The sequence below is a fragment of the Carassius auratus genome, chromosome 38 (genome assembly GCF_003368295.1).
Source record: "Carassius auratus strain Wakin chromosome 38, ASM336829v1, whole genome shotgun sequence".
Taxonomy (NCBI): Eukaryota; Metazoa; Chordata; class Actinopteri; order Cypriniformes; family Cyprinidae; genus Carassius; species Carassius auratus.
This window is the reverse complement of record NC_039280.1, coordinates 14,895,425-14,912,474: the sequence shown is the minus strand read 5'-3', so window position 1 is coordinate 14,912,474 and position 17,050 is coordinate 14,895,425. Positions and strand designations below refer to the sequence as shown.

Sequence of the window (17,050 nt, the reverse complement as noted above, 5' to 3'; positions counted from 1 at the left end):
CACTGATCCAATGGGAATGTTATGTTCTGCGTCTGACTGAGATGAATAGCGTTCAGCCATTTACTGTGTCTGTTCTCCAGTAAACCGGTGACGTACTGATGACATTTACAAAACAGCAAACATCCATCAAAAACAAATGGTTGATAACGAGGACAAAATAAGCTCTCTTCAAGACAAATGTGAATCATGTACAGTGCTGGGAAACTGCTTTCCTCTGTGCTTTCTGGTTTTTAGAGACCAGCTTACTTTAACCAAAATAACCCTGTTTTAAGCACTGCATGTATTATTGAAAGACTCAAAGCAGCAGGCATGCATATGGAGCACCATGAAAACCCTCCTTTTACCTTTTAACTTCAATCACAACAGGTCAGACACTGAAATGCAATGAAATAGGAAATGTTTAATTTTATTAAAGGTTCATAAATGCCAGTATGTCAGTATCCGGACATCATCTTTGGAAATAAAATGAAACTAGAAAGTCTGTGTGTACAAATAAAAAGCTGTTGTTTAATTAAAGAACCACTTTTAAATTCTACATTTAATGTCAAAATTACATTGATTTGTCGTATGCAGAATTTTAAAAAAGCAATCTAAAAACAAAAACAAATACATTTCTTACACTGAATGGTTGACACATTTAAAAAACTACAGTTACAGCGCATCTGTTTAATACATGGTTTCAAGTTAGAAAACAATTTTCATCATGTTGCCAGGATTTCTTGAGTCCATGAGAGTCCACTATAGCTTTAAGGTAATCCAATCACAGATTAATGATAAGAGCTGTAAATGTTGCACTACAGTGGCCTCGGACTTGCTATCACTGAGGACAGCCTAGGATGAAAACACACGATCAAATACAGAAGAACAGATCAAATTATTGTTAAAAACAGTTACTTCTGATAATTAGCCCTGCTGGGCATGAGGAGCATGGGTCTGCTGTGTCACAGTTTCATAGTGTCATCAGTTATCTTATAGCTGAGTGAACAAAATCATAACATTTTATTGGATATTGTTTTACATCAACACATAGTGTAGGCTCTATTTTCAAGCTGGTGTCCTGGGACCCCCACAGACTGCAAGCAAGTGCTAGTGGTCCACGGAAATTGAGAGAAAAAAAAAAAATATTTAAAACATACACTACCAATCAAAAGTATACTTTTTTTCTTGTAAGTCTTTTTATGCTTGCAAAGGCTGCATTTATTTGATCAAAAATACAGTATAAACTGTAATATTGTGAAATATTCTTACAATGTAAAAACATTTTAAAACAATTTATTTATATGATTTGCAGTTTTCAACATCACTACTCCAGTCATTTGTGTCCTACAGAAGTCATTCTGATAAGTTGAAAATGTTAACTTACAATGCTAAATAAATATTTGTGAAAATAATCATACACATAAATTTAAATTATAAAGTTTTTCAGTTTTATACATCTAACAGTAATAATATAGTTGGTAGAAAAAAGAACAATTCACTGTGATCCTAATACACAGTAAATTTTTGCTTTTAATACAGGGCCACTATAAAAGGCAATTATTTAATTTTGAAAACAATGTAATGTTATACTTTTTCAACTTAACCATAATTTTTTATAAATGGGTTTTAATACATGATAATATAGACTATTAAATATATTTTAGTATGAGGGTCCCTCATCATATTATTAAGGACCTAACAGGCCCCCTTATTGCAGGGCAAGGACCCCCTCTGACTAGCATCTGGCTTGTGTCTCTGCAGTATTAATTAAAAAAAGTGTATTTGCAGAAAAAAAAGTTCTGATATAATGTTATATTAATAAAGGTAACAAAGTCTGAATAACAACATCAGTATGAGAGGCAGACCATGACACTTTCTTTTAAATGACTTTGGATACAATAACAATGATGAGAGCCATTCTAATCAGCACATTAAAGATCACTCCAAGATATATATACACACACACACACACACACACACACAAAACACTGTGAGCTGCATAGTGCCAATAAATCAAGTTCTTGCTGGCTTTGGCTTTTCTAAAAAAGAAAAAAAAACGGTGCCGTGTCAGATAAATTATATGGTGCGAGATGGATATCTCAAACACTTCCGAATGAAACGCCACACAAAATGGAAGACAATATAAGAAGCGATTAATCTTGTCATGCTCTCACTATTCCTTGTTTGTAAAATATTGCACAGAAACATAAAAAAATATGGGGTGGGGAGAAACACGTTCAATCTACTTAATATTCATGAATGAATAGTAAACAAATACAACATTACTGATGTTTAAAGACCACGGCTGCTCAGTACGGGGCAAACTTCTGCCGCTCAGATTTTTTGATGCTGGACGAGGTGGGGATCTTTGTGGTGTAGGGGGTGAGGCCGGCCTGGAGGCCTGCGGAGGTGGCTGTGTGCATTGCCAGCAGGGGGACGGTTTTCATACCAAGCAGGCTGGAAACAGGAAATGCGTAGTGGGTGCTAGGGATGGACGGGGAGGAGTGGACGTTAATAGCAGAGGAGGGAGCAGGCAGGACGGCCATGGAAGAGGCCGTGGAGGTGGAGACAGAGGGGGTGGACTGGGAGAATCCCAGACTGAGGTCGATGGGTGTGCTGGAAGAGTAGGACGATGCAGCCTGGATGCTCAGTTTAGCCATTTCTAAACTGCAAACACACATTCAGATGCACACAAACAAGCAGGGGGGTGTGGACAAGTGTGGGATTAATAGAGGGGTTACAGTGCACACAAGAAGGGGGAGAGAAATAGAGAAAATAAGAATCAATTTAGGGAATGTTATGTGTTACAAGAAGGAATAATAATAAGGGTTTAACATGCCTGGATGAGAATTAATTAAGGAGTGCCAAATGGGTGAGATGACTGCTGTCTAATTCACTGTGTAAAACAGATTGTGGGAAAGGAATAGTTCATCCAAAAATGAAAGATTTGTCATCATGTTTACTTGCTCTCGTGACTTTCTTTCTTCTGTAAAACACAAAATGAGAAATGTTGTGGAATGTTCTGGCTGCTCTTACCCATCTTGCACTGTATTTTAAGAAAGATATTTAGAAAGTTTCATGTTAAGTTGCTACACACTGAATTTCATTGTAAGTAACACAGGGATATTTGTAGCAACAGCTAACAATACATTGCATTATGCATATGCATTGCTAAGAACTTCATTTCAACATCGTTAAAGGCGATTTTCTCAATATTTAGATTTCTTTTTTTGCACCCTCAGATTCCAGATTTTCTGTAATAGTTGTAACTATACAATAGTTGTAACTCGGCCAAATATTGTCCTTACAAACCATATATCAGTGGAAAGCTTATTTATTCAGCTTTCAGATTATTATTTACTCTTCTGGCTGGTTTGTGGTTATACATATTTATATATATATATATATATAGGGTCACATATATTAATGCAGGGTCACATATATTAATGCATTTGGTCATATAGAACACCACAAATAATGATCATCAAAAGCCACTATATTTGTTTTGAAAACTATAAGATTTTAATTGGATTATGTCTAAGATTTCAATCTATTATTCACACAGAGCTGTCATATGGCTAGAGAAGACTTGGAATATACACTACCATTTGAAAGTTTGGGGTTGGTAAGATTTTGTAATTATTTTGAAGTGAAAAATGCACACAACTGTTGCATTTTTTTTTTTTACTACAATCGGTAAAAACAGTAATTCCGTAAAATACTATTACAGCTTAATATGTTTTATATTTTAAAATGTAATTTATACCTGTGATGCAAAGCTGAATTTTCAAGAACATTAATCCAGTCTTCAGTGTCACATGATCCTTTAGAAATCATCTATATATCTATATATTCTGATTTACTTCTCTTTAAAAATTATTATTATTATCAATTTTACTGCTTCTGAATATTTGTGAAAGCTGTGATTAATAATTTATTTTGCAGGATTCTTGCAAAAATGATTTTCTTGAGAAAAGGTTTAAAATAACAAGATTTTTTTATGCTAGACCTTTTCTAAGCCATATTTTCAAGTGCATAATATTGTTTTAAAAAATATGGTGTCAAAAAGATTATTGATTTTTTAAGCATCTTATGATGTTCACTAAGGCTGTATTTATCACTACATGATCACTACATGATCACTACAAACTGTATGGAATTGTACAGAAAAGAGCTGCATGAACATTCTTCAAAAATTCTCCCTTTTCATTTCCACCATAAAAAAAACAGTATATGGGTTTGGAATGACATGAGGGTGAGTAAATGATGACAGAATTACATTCTTGGCTGAACTATGTTTTAACTGGTGAGAGGGAAAAGTCTTACCTCGCACTGATGAGGTACTGAGCCACGCTGATGTTGGCTGGGGAGCCTGTGATGGTGACGTGGCGCACTGCCGAACCGTCTGTGGCCCCGGCAATTTTGATCTGGGCACCAGACATCTGGCGAATCTCATTGATCTTACTGCCCTGTCTGCCAATGATGCAGCCTATGAGCTGAGAGACAGAGAGACAGACGGCTGAGGGGCAAACAACATCTGGACATTAAAAGTCTAAGGAGGCTGAGAGTGAACCTCTAGGACATGGAGGATGTTCTTCTCTACTGTATGGCATGCCTTGAAGGTTACAAAATAGATTCTACAAGTGGGTGCTGAATAACAGATTACTTTAATACATGATCAGAGTAACATTGTGACGACAGCAAATCATTAAAAAATAGTAAATTAATTAAGATAAACCTAAAATTGTATGAATGTAATTGCAAAACATACAAAATATCAAGCCTGATGGTAAATGCAGCCTTGGTGAACATCAAAAGATGCTTACAAAATCAATTAAAAAAATCTTTTTGACACCATATATTTTTAAACAATATTATGCACTTGAAAATATGGCTTAGAAAAGGTCTAGCATAATTTGTAATTCTTACCTTATTAATAATTTTCTTAATTAAACTTTTATTTGATCTAATGACGTTCATATAGTTTAAGTGTGACTTACTTTTTGGGGTCAGTGTACACAGCAATAACAGCATTTAATTTAACATTAACTGCAACAGACATTGTGTCTTAAAATTTAAGTTAAATGTATGATTACGACATATAATATAACTTACATCATTAGGTACGCTCAGCTCTTGAGAACTGGTTGCAATAGAGGCCTCCAGACCTATGCAGGGAAATGGGAAGGTAAGCAATACTCAACTCATCAGCTGAAAAAAAATAAACTTTTTGACATCGCTACACTGCCACTGAGTGTGCTCAAATAAAATAGAAAAATATCACATTGAAATTACCCAGTGTATGGAAGCATTAAGGCTGCTGTGCGGGTGAGTCATGAAAGAATTCCTGTTTAATTCATATCCGCCTGAGATTCAAAAACACCCATAAAAGCATTTCCAAATAGCGCACATTATCGGAAGCGTCTGTGGAGAGGCTGTCGCTCTTCAACTCCCTATTTCCATGGTAATAATTATGGGCTGGCACTTGCAATGTGTGGACTCTTGTTTGTCATGATAAATGTGGGCTGCTGTGAGAGTGGGCTTCAGGTTTGCTTAGGATAATGCTACCAGTTTGAACAGGTCATGGGTTTTGAGGAGGACATAAGGGGGGAAGAATGTTAAATGAGTGAAAGCCTTTGTGAAGAGTTCACATATAAGGAGAGACTGGGGGGTGACACATATGCATCACGTAGCCGTCATGATGCTGTTGTTATGGTGACATGACACATTTGGAGATTTCTAGACAGTTCAAAGGGGCCGTCGGCCGTCGGCTGGCATCCAAACGCAGACTATCTAGAGCTATCAGGACTGGTTAATGGTTGTATCATGGCATAGCATATGCAGCATTATGTTGCCAGTGTTATGATATTAATTACCTTACCACAAAAACGGCTTCGCCATCATTCTCTTCAGAGTGGAAAAGTAGAACATGCGGTGGTGAATGCATGAGACGGAGGTGGTCAGACACGACAGACGAAAGAGTGGAGAGGGAAAGAGACAGATCGAGAGAAAGACAGGCAGAGAGGGAGAGACAGACTTCCCTGGGGAGCTCTGGGTACGTACCAGGGAAGGTGGGGTTGCTCTGCCCAAGGGAGGTAAGGGGGATATGCTGCATAGCCAACTGGTGAAGCTTGTTCAACTGCGGGGGCAGGAAGGGAGGTTAGAACTAGCCAATCAAAATGGAGTTATTACAGAGGTCACTCACATCTACAGACAGAACTGCGCACATATCAAGTCTCAAAGTTAGATTAGTTATCAGGTCCCCTTTTGGACTGAAATCTAGAAAATTAGATTTGCATTTCCTTAAGGGAATTCGAGGGCTTGCGAGGCAAGGAAAGAATCGTTATTTAAGTTTGAGATGTGTTTTGGTTCTTAGTATGTGAAATGAATCACCAGATCTGCAGTTGGCATGACACACGTTGTGTTGTCTGCCAGCTGTCTGTGAGAATTAACTGAAGACGTGACACCGCCTTTGCAGTGCGGAGGAAGCGCTACATGTACAGTACATGTGCATGTTACATGCAAGACCAGTCGCAATTCAGAATGCAGATTTCTGTAAGAAATAACACCATACAGTATGCAACATAGTGATTACATCATCACATTTGCTTATAATGTTAATGCTGAACCTATCATTCTATCATACATATATTTTATACGTGCGACTTTACTTTATATATTCCACAGACTTTAAAGCGATAGTTCACACAAAAATGAAATGATTTTTTTGATGAAATCAGAGAGCTTTTTGAACCTGCAGAGACAGCAATGGAACTAAAATAGTCCATGTGACATCAGTTTTCAATCTTAATTTTCTGAAGCTATGAGAATACTTATTGTGCAGAATGTGGTAGTTGCGTTGTTGTCAGCAGTAGTCTTGTGGGCAGCATGCCATCATATCGTGCCTTTGTGCTGCTGGCATCCCAAGTTTGCATCCTGGCTTGAGGACCTTCCCCGATCTCGCCCACCCAAAAAAAAAACGTAAAAAAAAAAACAAGAAAGCTCTCGGATTTCTTCAAAAATATCTTAATTTGGGTTCCAAAGTTGAACAAAGGTCTTACAGGTTCGAAAAGACATGAGGGTGAGCAATAACTGACAGAATTTAAATTTTTGGGTGAACTGTCCCTTTAAATCTCACAAGTGCAACTCTATCACAATATGGTTACATCTCAGTTACTTTATATATCACAATTGTGACTTTGTTTTTCATACCTAAGGTTTCACTGTATATCTCGCGCTGACTTTAAATCTTGCAAATTGAACATTACTGTATATGTAACAATGTGACTATGTGGCTGTGATTCGGAAGTTTTCTACATAGGAGTTGAAAAAACCTAACCCTGTTTAGGGTTCTGTCAATACAGTGCTGCCTTGCAACCTTTGTAATTATAGCATTCACGTTTGAATGATTCTGTTAACTAATATTGTTTAGTTGTGTCCAAACCAGGGATATGAAATAACAAAGGACTAACACGTGTTAGTGATACTAGATATTAAAGAAGTGATCATAGGCAGTGACCATATCGGGGATATAGGCACTTAAGTGTTCGTGTGAGGAATGCAGTGGGAGAATTGTGATTGTGTAAAGGGTGGGATGTGGCTGGGGTACTGCAGTGATGTTGTGAAGTGTGCTGTGAATGATACTGATCAGCCAGTATGACTAACACTCACATCTTGGGCTGGAATGGCAAACTGTCCTGGAATAGCAAATGCCTATGGAACAGAAAACATTCTTAGGTTAGAACAAATAACAGGCACTTATTTGCAGCTTGGTCATTAGATATCATGGCATGCCCATGCATATTTTATAAAAACCTAGAAAGCTTTTATTAAATTCGAAGGTCAAATCAGTTGGCTCAAATGCAATGCAAATTGTAACATTTGGGGTTAGCAGGATTTTATCAGATTAAATAGTGTTTAAAACAAGTTGATAATATAAACACGTTTGAGCATTTTCCAAGTTAGTGGCTTTAAATCTTGTTAGCAATACTTAGTAGTATGTAGTTATCCACAAGCGTAACTAATTTGCTGTGTGAAGTAATCGATAATTTGCACATCCACTTTCTTCTGTTTAGGGAAATGTCTGTCCCGTATTTCAAAATAGTGTTTTTTTTTTTTTTTTATGAGTAATTTCATACAAAATTCACCCCCTAAAGAACACGTAATACCAAACAAACAGCGGTTGGCCACTTTGCTCATGTTAAGGCAGGTGGCTCTCAGCCAGAATAAGCTGAAAAGTCGACCAGACTTTACACCACAAGTCAAAGTCTGAGATTAATTTGTTAATAACATGTTGTAATAATTACACTGCCAGGTGGAATTATGACTGGAATATGTCACACTGTTCTTAATGTAACCATGTGAGGGCATCACATGAACATCCCATGCTATCATCAAACATGGAAAATAATAATAATAATAATAATAATAAAAACAGAACTTAACTCCTGTACTTCTTAGCATTTTAATCCTCCAGAGAGCCTGTAGCTGACATTATTTTTGCATTATACGGACAACTAGCCTTTGCATTTCTCACCTTAGTCAAACTAAATGTCATGATCACTCAATGAGCAACAGAAGCCCTTTGGACAACATACCAAGAGGAGATATAAAAATGAAAGTGTCAAAGCTTTGATAACATGCCCTTACCGAATGTATTTCATAAGATCAGAACAACAGGGTAGAATGGAATACTAATGAATGAATTGTTTAATCCAGCTATATATAGCTGTATTTATGATTAGTTACAAGCTTTCCAATTCAAAACACCTACAGATCTAAATTAGTGATTCAAAGCGGGTCTGATCTGCATGTTTAAGAGCACTTGGCATAGTCCAATGGCCCAATTGGTGACTGTATTACTGATTGGATCTGGGGGTGAGATTTATTCCAGCTGATCTCAGGCTAATCATTAGCTTAAATGTCCACACTTAGAGCGTCCCACTGGGACTGAGGGGAACTATGGAATTGTTAATGCTCATGAAGGGCTGTTTCGATTGTATGGTTTCTACATTAAGGGATAGATGGAGAACTCACCGACGCAGCATGAGGTTGCGCCAACACTGAGTGGCTGACACCGGTCGTGGGTTTGGGACGGTATGGAATGGTGGCTCCTTTAGGTGGAGACTAAATGAAGGAGACAAGCACAGTCAGGACAAAAGCGAAGGCGTTTAGGCAGTATGTGTCTAGAACTCTGTTAAGCCTCACTGGATTTTACTGTTCAAAGCCCAAAGTTAATGCGGGCCAGGGAAAATCCTGCAAAACAAAGGCATCCAAGGTTGGATGCTGGGAACTAATGAAGCAAACAGGAACATTTAACATGTAGTCCATGCGCTGAAAGTGAATGCAAATGAAGTGTGAAGGTGAAAAAGACCCTATAAAAATATTCCCCACTTGAAATAACATCTAAGCACAAGGGAAATCGTGCATAGTCATACGATTTTTTAATTATAAAGCATACGCACTCTCACATGCATGCTCACAAACCTCCAGCATGACGGTGCAGATGTGTTTCACGCATTGTGTAATGGCGTGAGGTGTGCCTGAGATGGTCACGGCTCTCTCAGTCGAGTCGGGCAGTAGGTCTCCTGCCACCTGGACCTGGGCACCTGTGCTCTGTCATATACAGCAATGCTTTTAGTCAACACACACTGGACAGGATGATTAGAAAAGCCACTAATTACATCATTTATATTTCTTTCAGTAGTGACATTTAAAATAGAAGGTTACTCCACATCCGCATTCCTGGTGACCCTGTCTGCCTAGGTTTATTTTGCAATAATGATCGAATGATGGTACATTATACTGCTTCTTACACAGCTACACTAGGCAGTTAAATGAATGTGCATTCATGAATTATTGATTTTAAATAGAATTATTACCTTCACTCTTAAAATGAAGGGTTCCAAAAGGGAGTTTTTACAGTATTGCCATATTGACCAATCACATTCACTTGTTCCAGAGAGCTGTGCAATAGTTTCTTTAATGATCGCTTTTTATTATGTACATTAAAGGATTAGTTCACTTCCAGAATAAAAGTTCCCTGATCATTTGCTCACCCCCAATGTCATCCAAGATGTCTTTCTTTCTTAATTTGAAAAGAAATTAAGAAATTAAAACATTTTAGGATTTTTTTCAATTCAATGGCGATTTCAATGGCGGCCAGTGGGTTGAAGGTCTAAACTGCAGTTTCAGTGCAGCTTTAAAGGGCTCTACACAATCCCAACTGAGGAATAAGAATCTAAGAGTCCATTATATGGAGAAAAATCCTGGAATGTTTTATTCAAACGATTTCATTTATTTTCCAATTAAGAAAGAAAGACATGAACATCTTGGAAAGAAAAAAAAATCTAATTCTGGAAGTGAATGAATCCTTTATTGGTAGGTGAGTGTAATTTTACATGCCAGTGTCTATATCACGCATATCAACTGCAAATACGACCACTAATTATCAATTAACATTTTTCATAAAGTTTGAAAAGTTTCCCATCTGAGCACTGAGGAGATAGTAAGATTACAAATTCTGATTTATTTTCCAAGTGACTAGAAAAAGTGTGCCATACAGTCCCTTTTGGTATTTCAGCTATTCTCATGTCTAGAACTGACATTGTTATCGTCTGGCCAGTTATTTAGGTCAAGCTATTTGGATACTGTATATAAATATTAGTCTATTTAAGGCTTGGTGGGCAGTCCTGTCCTAGACATTCATAGCAACTGGGAATAAAAGCAGCCAGTTCACCCCTCACAGCCCTCAGCGGCGAGGACAGCTATATTTATTCAATGTGATCCACCAGCCGAATAAAAAAACAAAGCCTTCAAGCAAAAGTCTCTGTCCTCATGTCAGTTTCAACAGCTAAATGACAACGAATGGTTCTGCTTTTGAGATGAATTGCTTTGTTTTGCATCGACGAAAGCCATGAATAGATAAGTTCAAGGAAAAGTGAGCGAGTTCAGAAGTTTAGGAAATTACAGCTCAGGGGTGCAGTCGTCTCATAACGTGTGGATTTAGCGGAAGCCTGGGTCGAGCGGGCCCCTGTGTTCAGGAATAAAAAGTTCTGTCTTGATGAGGACAATCAATCATGCTGATGTTAAGTGTTTCTGCCTGCCGCTGAGACAACGGAAACTAATTGTTTAACGGATCATTCTGTGCATCATCTGGGAGCCGCTGTGACCTGCATTACAAACCCTGCGTATTTGCCAACAATTAAACTTCTACACAGAATATCTACCTCTCTGATCTCTTTGATCTTCGAGCCTCCTTTGCCAATGAGTGAACCGCACTGACTGGCAGGGAAGACGAGGCGCAGTGTCACAGGAGGCCTGCTCGTCACGGTGCTGTTTATCATAGATGCCAGGATGTCCTGAAAGAGATGCATATGCATCGGAAAGAAGCGCAATTCAGCTCATGTCAAGTCAGTGTCATTTTTTCAATAAAAACAATTTTATAAGGGAGAAACATCTTGCAGGAATATAAGTTGACAGGTTTTTTATTATTATTTTTTAAGGTAATGCTGTGTTATATCAAAAATTAGTCTGGGACCTAATTTACTTTTAATTCATTTCATTAAAAGCCAGTCTAATGCTGTTATGGAACACAATTGGTTTCACTGTGCAACATGGATAAAATAAAGCAAGTGATTGACTCATTACTCAGACTTCACTGTACATATTAACATTGTAAGTTATTGAAATATTATAATTTAATGAACAATTAAGGAAGGAGGGGTTAGCAATTCTGTTGTGGTGAGGTAAGTGGTTGTTGTCCATTATTTATCTCTGGGGCAAATAAAACCCATTATGAAATATAATCATAAATATAAACATAATTAATATGAAAAAGTAGCTAAATAATAATAATTAAAAAATGCAACCACATAATGTATGCATTCAATGCAGGCATATTACTGTGGATGCCATACTATCACAGTTAATATCTAAATATAAAAGATCACTTTAATGCAGACACAGATTCTTGTGGCTGAACTGTGATCAGCCTTTTCCTGCTCCTATTCACTGTGAATTCACTGTATTCAGTAATAATGTAACTGAAATAAATTGTACAACTTCTGCTGTACAATGTGAGAGTATGGCAAATAGTAAATCCCCGGTGTAAATCCACATTAATATTTTTACAGTGTACTACCCACCTCCTCAAATTTCTCTGCGATCATGGCGAAGGCTTTGAAGATGACCTCAGAGTGTCCGGTAATGGTGACAATGCGCTCTGGACTGGAACCGTCAGATATATTAATCCGCGCTCCACTCTGAATCCACAGAGAAAAGCTGAGTTTTTGTGCTGCATTACGTTTAATTGATCAGTCTCGCCTCTAGGCTGACATTTGCACCCTCTGGCAGTGAAATACCATTTAACTGATCGTGAGGATAATAGGATGATTTTGCTCAAACTGAAAATGATTCCAGGTGGTTTTCTGCGGTCTAATTTTTTGATATACATGTGGCCACCCAGATGAGTTCTTTAAATCTTTATACAGCTAGTCAGCATTAATAACATGCTCTGCATGTAATATTAAAGTAACAGTCCATAGTTAACAAGAAAAAAAATGTTAAAAACTGTACTATGTGAAATATAAAATGAGGTTTTGATATTTATAAATACATTTAAATGATTATATATGCAATGATAATATATGCAATAATTAGTCCTATTAGATAAAGATCAGTGTAGCACTTACTTCCTCTCTCATTTTTTTGACAGTCTCTCCTTTCTAAAAGAAACCAAGAGAAAAATTATTTCAGTAAAATAATTATATCAGAATGTGTATATTACAATAAGATTGTAAGCCATATTTGAACCCAATAAGAAGTGCTTAGGAACACCAGAGAATAAAGACCCAAAGCTTAATTCAATAATTCAATTATCAGGATAATACTGAACTGTTTACCTTCCCAATGATACTTCCAACTTCCTAGAAACACACAAAACAGACAAAATCTCAGTCAATCTTAAATGACTGCATGGTAAACTGGAGATTATGAGTGCTTTATTTTAGATGACAATCAGAAATAGTATTGACAGCATAAATTGTCAAGAAGTGTAGCTGATAACACTACATTTCTCATTACGATCAATGTTGAGTACAGGGAATTAATACATTTCTTCAGGATTATTTGATGAGTAGAAAGCTCATATGAACATTTTAAATAGAAATATGTTGCAACATTATAAATGTCTTCATTGTCACATTTGATCAACTAATTATTTTATTTTATTTCCAGAACAATGGTATTGTATCTAGTGCTGCCAAACGATTAATCACGATTAATCGTATAGCAAAAAAAAAAAAAAAAAAAAAAAAAAAAAAAAATATATATATATATATATATATATATATATATATATATATATATATATATATATATATATATATATAAATTGTTTGTTTACATGATATACGTATATATATATTTATTATGTATATGTAAACATACACACACATACATGTATATATTTATGAAATATGTTATGCTTATATATTAAATATATTTTATATAATGTAAATTATATGCATTTAAATATATACATGTAAATGCATACAAATATTTTCAAAATATATACTGTGTGTGGGTGTGGGTGTGATTAATCGTTTGACATATTCATATATATATATATATTTTTTTATATATTTTATATATTTTCGATTGCATAAATGCAGCCTCATTTCATTATATCACACCCATCATTTCAGACCCAGACTACTACAGGTACCTTGTCATAAGAAAAGATGATGAAGAAATATCATCACTGCATCACTGTATGCTTTCAGTGCTATTTCTGATTGTGTTATCTAAAATTAAACATTTTAAAATCAATCTAGAATCTAAAATGATCATCTATACACTCATTCATCTTTCTCAAGTACTGTTTCGGTGCTTGACTGGCTGCGTTTGCAAAACAGTGCCAAAAACAAAACAAGCACAGCTCTGTGAGGATCCGAGATGTGTCTTACCTTGCCATGCATTAGTAGGCGGATGGTGAGGGTGACATTTAGCCCCCCCTCACATACTCCTCCCTCCTTCTCATTCATATTCATTCTTCTCTTGGGTCTAGATGCTTCAAACAGACTGTCTCTGAGCACACAAACAGACACATTTACCAGTTCAGTCAGGAGAGATATGAGATGAATTTCTGTGAGCAAACATTTCAGTCTTGACAGCACATAATTCATTGCAATTAATTTTTTCAGCCATAAATGTCTATTCGGTCATTCTCTCATTTTGTTTAGAAGTGGGAACCTGTTACTGTCCTCTAACATTAAGTTGGGCGTTATTTCCTTCCGAGCGGGTGAGCGGGGTCCTAACCCCTCTAACGACTCTTCTTTAATAGAAATGGTGTGACCGTGTTTGATAAGACTCAAAAAGAGCCACTTGTGTCTTTCTAGCCCTTTGGATCAAGTGATGTTTGTGTGACCATGTCTAACAAGGCCCATTAATTTATCAGAGAGTCGTCTGTACCCACATTCCTCACATCTCCGCAATGACGAGCGCTTAAAAACCGAGCTGAATCGATTCTAATCTCACAGAGCACATTCATGGGCGAAACTAAAAAAATTATGCAGCGTCAGATCAGAGGAAGTGTAAGGAGATTGTCTTAAATTTCCCTTTAATAATGCCTTATCCGTTCCCCGTATTCCTCTAATGAGGCCCTGCAGCTAGGAGCAATAGATGAGTGCATTTTCTTTATTTAAGCGAGAACATGAGCACATCTATTCTAATTGAGTCCCAGTGCTTTCATTTGTTAGGCCTCTTTGAAAACGACTGCTTTTGAAATGTTTTCAGACTTACATAAGCTGTTAAATGAAATGTGGTCCCTTTTTCCATGACACTCCAGCAGCAGAGGAACTTGCTAAAGAGACGGGAACCGCTGAATAGACCAAAGGAGAAACAAATGTTATATATTTATAATTCGTTTTTTCCGCTCCTGTTTAATATCGAAGCCAGTAAAAGGGTTATTGGTTAAAGACAGAGAATTCAATTATAATCGTGAACAAGAGTCGTAATGTGGAAGTTACAAGATGAGTTATAGATTCAGCATTTTTAATATGAGATACGATGGCGGAGTTCAATAACAAACGGCTAAAAAGCCTGTTCTTTTGTGTGGCTATTAGTTCAGTGCTGTTTCATCAGGTAAAATGCATCAAACACACTCCTGCCATCCTGTCTAATCCTATAGGCCCGGATTTGTTTGGCTAATGCTAAAACCCATTTGACCCATTTCTGTCCTTCCAAAGCTTGTCAACAGGCATCTGAAAGCATTCTGCCATCATATAGCATAGCACTAATAAGCCGGCATATAGATATCACACACGCTGTTTCTCAAATGTCAAATGTGTTTATGAATCAGGAATAATTTATGCGGCAGCCATTGAAATGTTGTCGTGCGGAGTAAACGGTGGGTCAGGTTAGACTTCAGAAATGATCAGTCTGTTTAAAATACCTAATCCTAATGGCCAAGCCTTTGTTGTCGTTATACACTGTACAATATTGTGGTTTCAATACACAGCAATTAACTAATCAAACGAAACTTTTCGATATATACTGTATCACAGAACGTCTGTCTTTGAATAGGTCCATTCAATAATAACATGCAATATTGCTGCCCAAACCTGGAGCAATATATTTAAAACATGACATTTATTTCTATTAATTGCTTTTATAGATAGATAGATATATAGATAGATATGTATATATATATACAACATATATACCTTCATAAATTAGATTTGTTTAGATTTAGTTATATTACATTATTATAATTACATGAAAATGTATAAACAACTTAAACAAATATTAGTCTATGTAGTATCAGAACTAGAATATTTATAAATTAGATTTGTTATTACATTAGATATATATGTATTTACATTAACATTAACAATTAACATTAATTTATAAATTATATGTATTTAGCTATATTGTGTTATACTGCATTGTTATAATTATGTTAATGTATAAACAAGGCTATAAAGTGTCATATGGTGTATATACAGTCTCATAATGTATATAAAAGATATAAAGATACAGTTTCCCTTTAGTCAAAGATGAAACAAAAGCCTTGTTGCTGCCAGAAAAGCATTAATACGCTTATTTGTTCCTGTCCTCTGGAAGTCCCTGAGCGTGACGAGCAGCTTTGGGGTTGAAGTTAGCAAACTGACCTTAGAAGTGATGGAGCTTGAGACTTACTTTCTTCTCCAACTCTTCTTGCCTTGTCAATCCAGGTTGAGTTAACGTTTGAGGCTTCGGAGTGTGTATGATTCCCTGAGTGCGGAGTTGCCCTCCTTTGTTGTCAGATGTATTCAGAGAATGGACAGATGGCCTTGTGCCCGTACCTCTGGTCGACTGAGACTAGCTTTACTGTTTCCCCCCCCCTCTGGCTTAGCCTCTGATAAGCCTTTAGCCCAGGCTACGTGAGCCCGGAGGCTCTCTCAGTTCTTAATACTAGCGTAGTCGACGCCACTGTGCTTTCAGCCTGGGAACGGATGCATTAGGGAATCCCAAGAAGAACAGAAGGCAACAGGTTTTCCATACTTTGGTGAAGCTTCAAGATGGAGAGCAGACTTCATCTGGCAAAATATTCACAGAAAAGTAAGACAAAATTGTCTAACTGTGAGACTTGACTCTTGGAATACATTGTCCATTTTGCCAGGGAAGACCTAGATCAGGCATATGCATGGATAATGTCATTCTGAAGGACACATAAGAAAACAACGAAAATGCCAAATGTTTTACCAGCTCCCCCAATCAACATAAGCATCTCCAAATTGACTGTGTCACATCATTATGGACAGAAAGACACAATGTCTCTTTTGGCCGGTTTCCCCTCCCCCACACTGAGCATCTACTGCTAATGAGGCCAAAGTCCTGTGAAAACAATGTGGCCCTTTAACAGAAAAAGATGCGCTCTGCTCGGCAGCAGAATTTCAAAGTGAATGAATTAGTGGAGCAGAAGTGGCATATTTAATCACTGCCTGCTGTCTGGGATGGAAATGAACAATGTCTCTGTGGATCTCCCTTCCCTCCCTGCATATGTGTTGATAAATAGTGTAAAACCAAG

The 17,050-nt window shown here is 36.8% G+C and overlaps 1 protein-coding gene across 6 annotated transcripts; it reads right to left on the bottom strand.

Annotated features, from left to right (window-relative positions):
* Positions 1-380: 380 nt before the first annotated feature.
* Positions 381-16,809, bottom strand: LOC113057183 (poly(rC)-binding protein 3-like). Of its 6 annotated transcripts, none has more exons than XM_026224349.1 (14): positions 16,180-16,804; positions 14,782-14,860; positions 13,947-14,067; positions 12,882-12,905; positions 12,672-12,704; positions 12,126-12,242; positions 11,208-11,339; positions 9,466-9,594; positions 9,016-9,105; positions 7,651-7,692; positions 6,043-6,118; positions 5,095-5,147; positions 4,306-4,475; positions 381-2,646 (listed from the first exon to the last, which is right to left on the bottom strand). In XM_026224349.1, the coding sequence occupies exons 3-14, from the start codon at positions 14,028-14,030 to the stop codon at positions 2,289-2,291; spliced, it is 1,308 nt and encodes a 435-aa protein (XP_026080134.1). In that variant the 5' UTR covers positions 14,031-14,067; positions 14,782-14,860; positions 16,180-16,804; the 3' UTR covers positions 381-2,288. The 6 variants fall into 6 exon arrangements, 5 of the variants coding, with proteins under 5 accessions (XP_026080134.1, XP_026080133.1, XP_026080135.1 ...); XM_026224348.1 differs by having other exon boundaries at positions 2,289-2,646; positions 16,152-16,805; XM_026224350.1 differs by lacking the exon at positions 381-2,646 and adding an exon at positions 2,653-2,965 and having other exon boundaries at positions 16,180-16,807.
* Between the last annotated feature and the right edge of the window lie 241 nt (positions 16,810-17,050).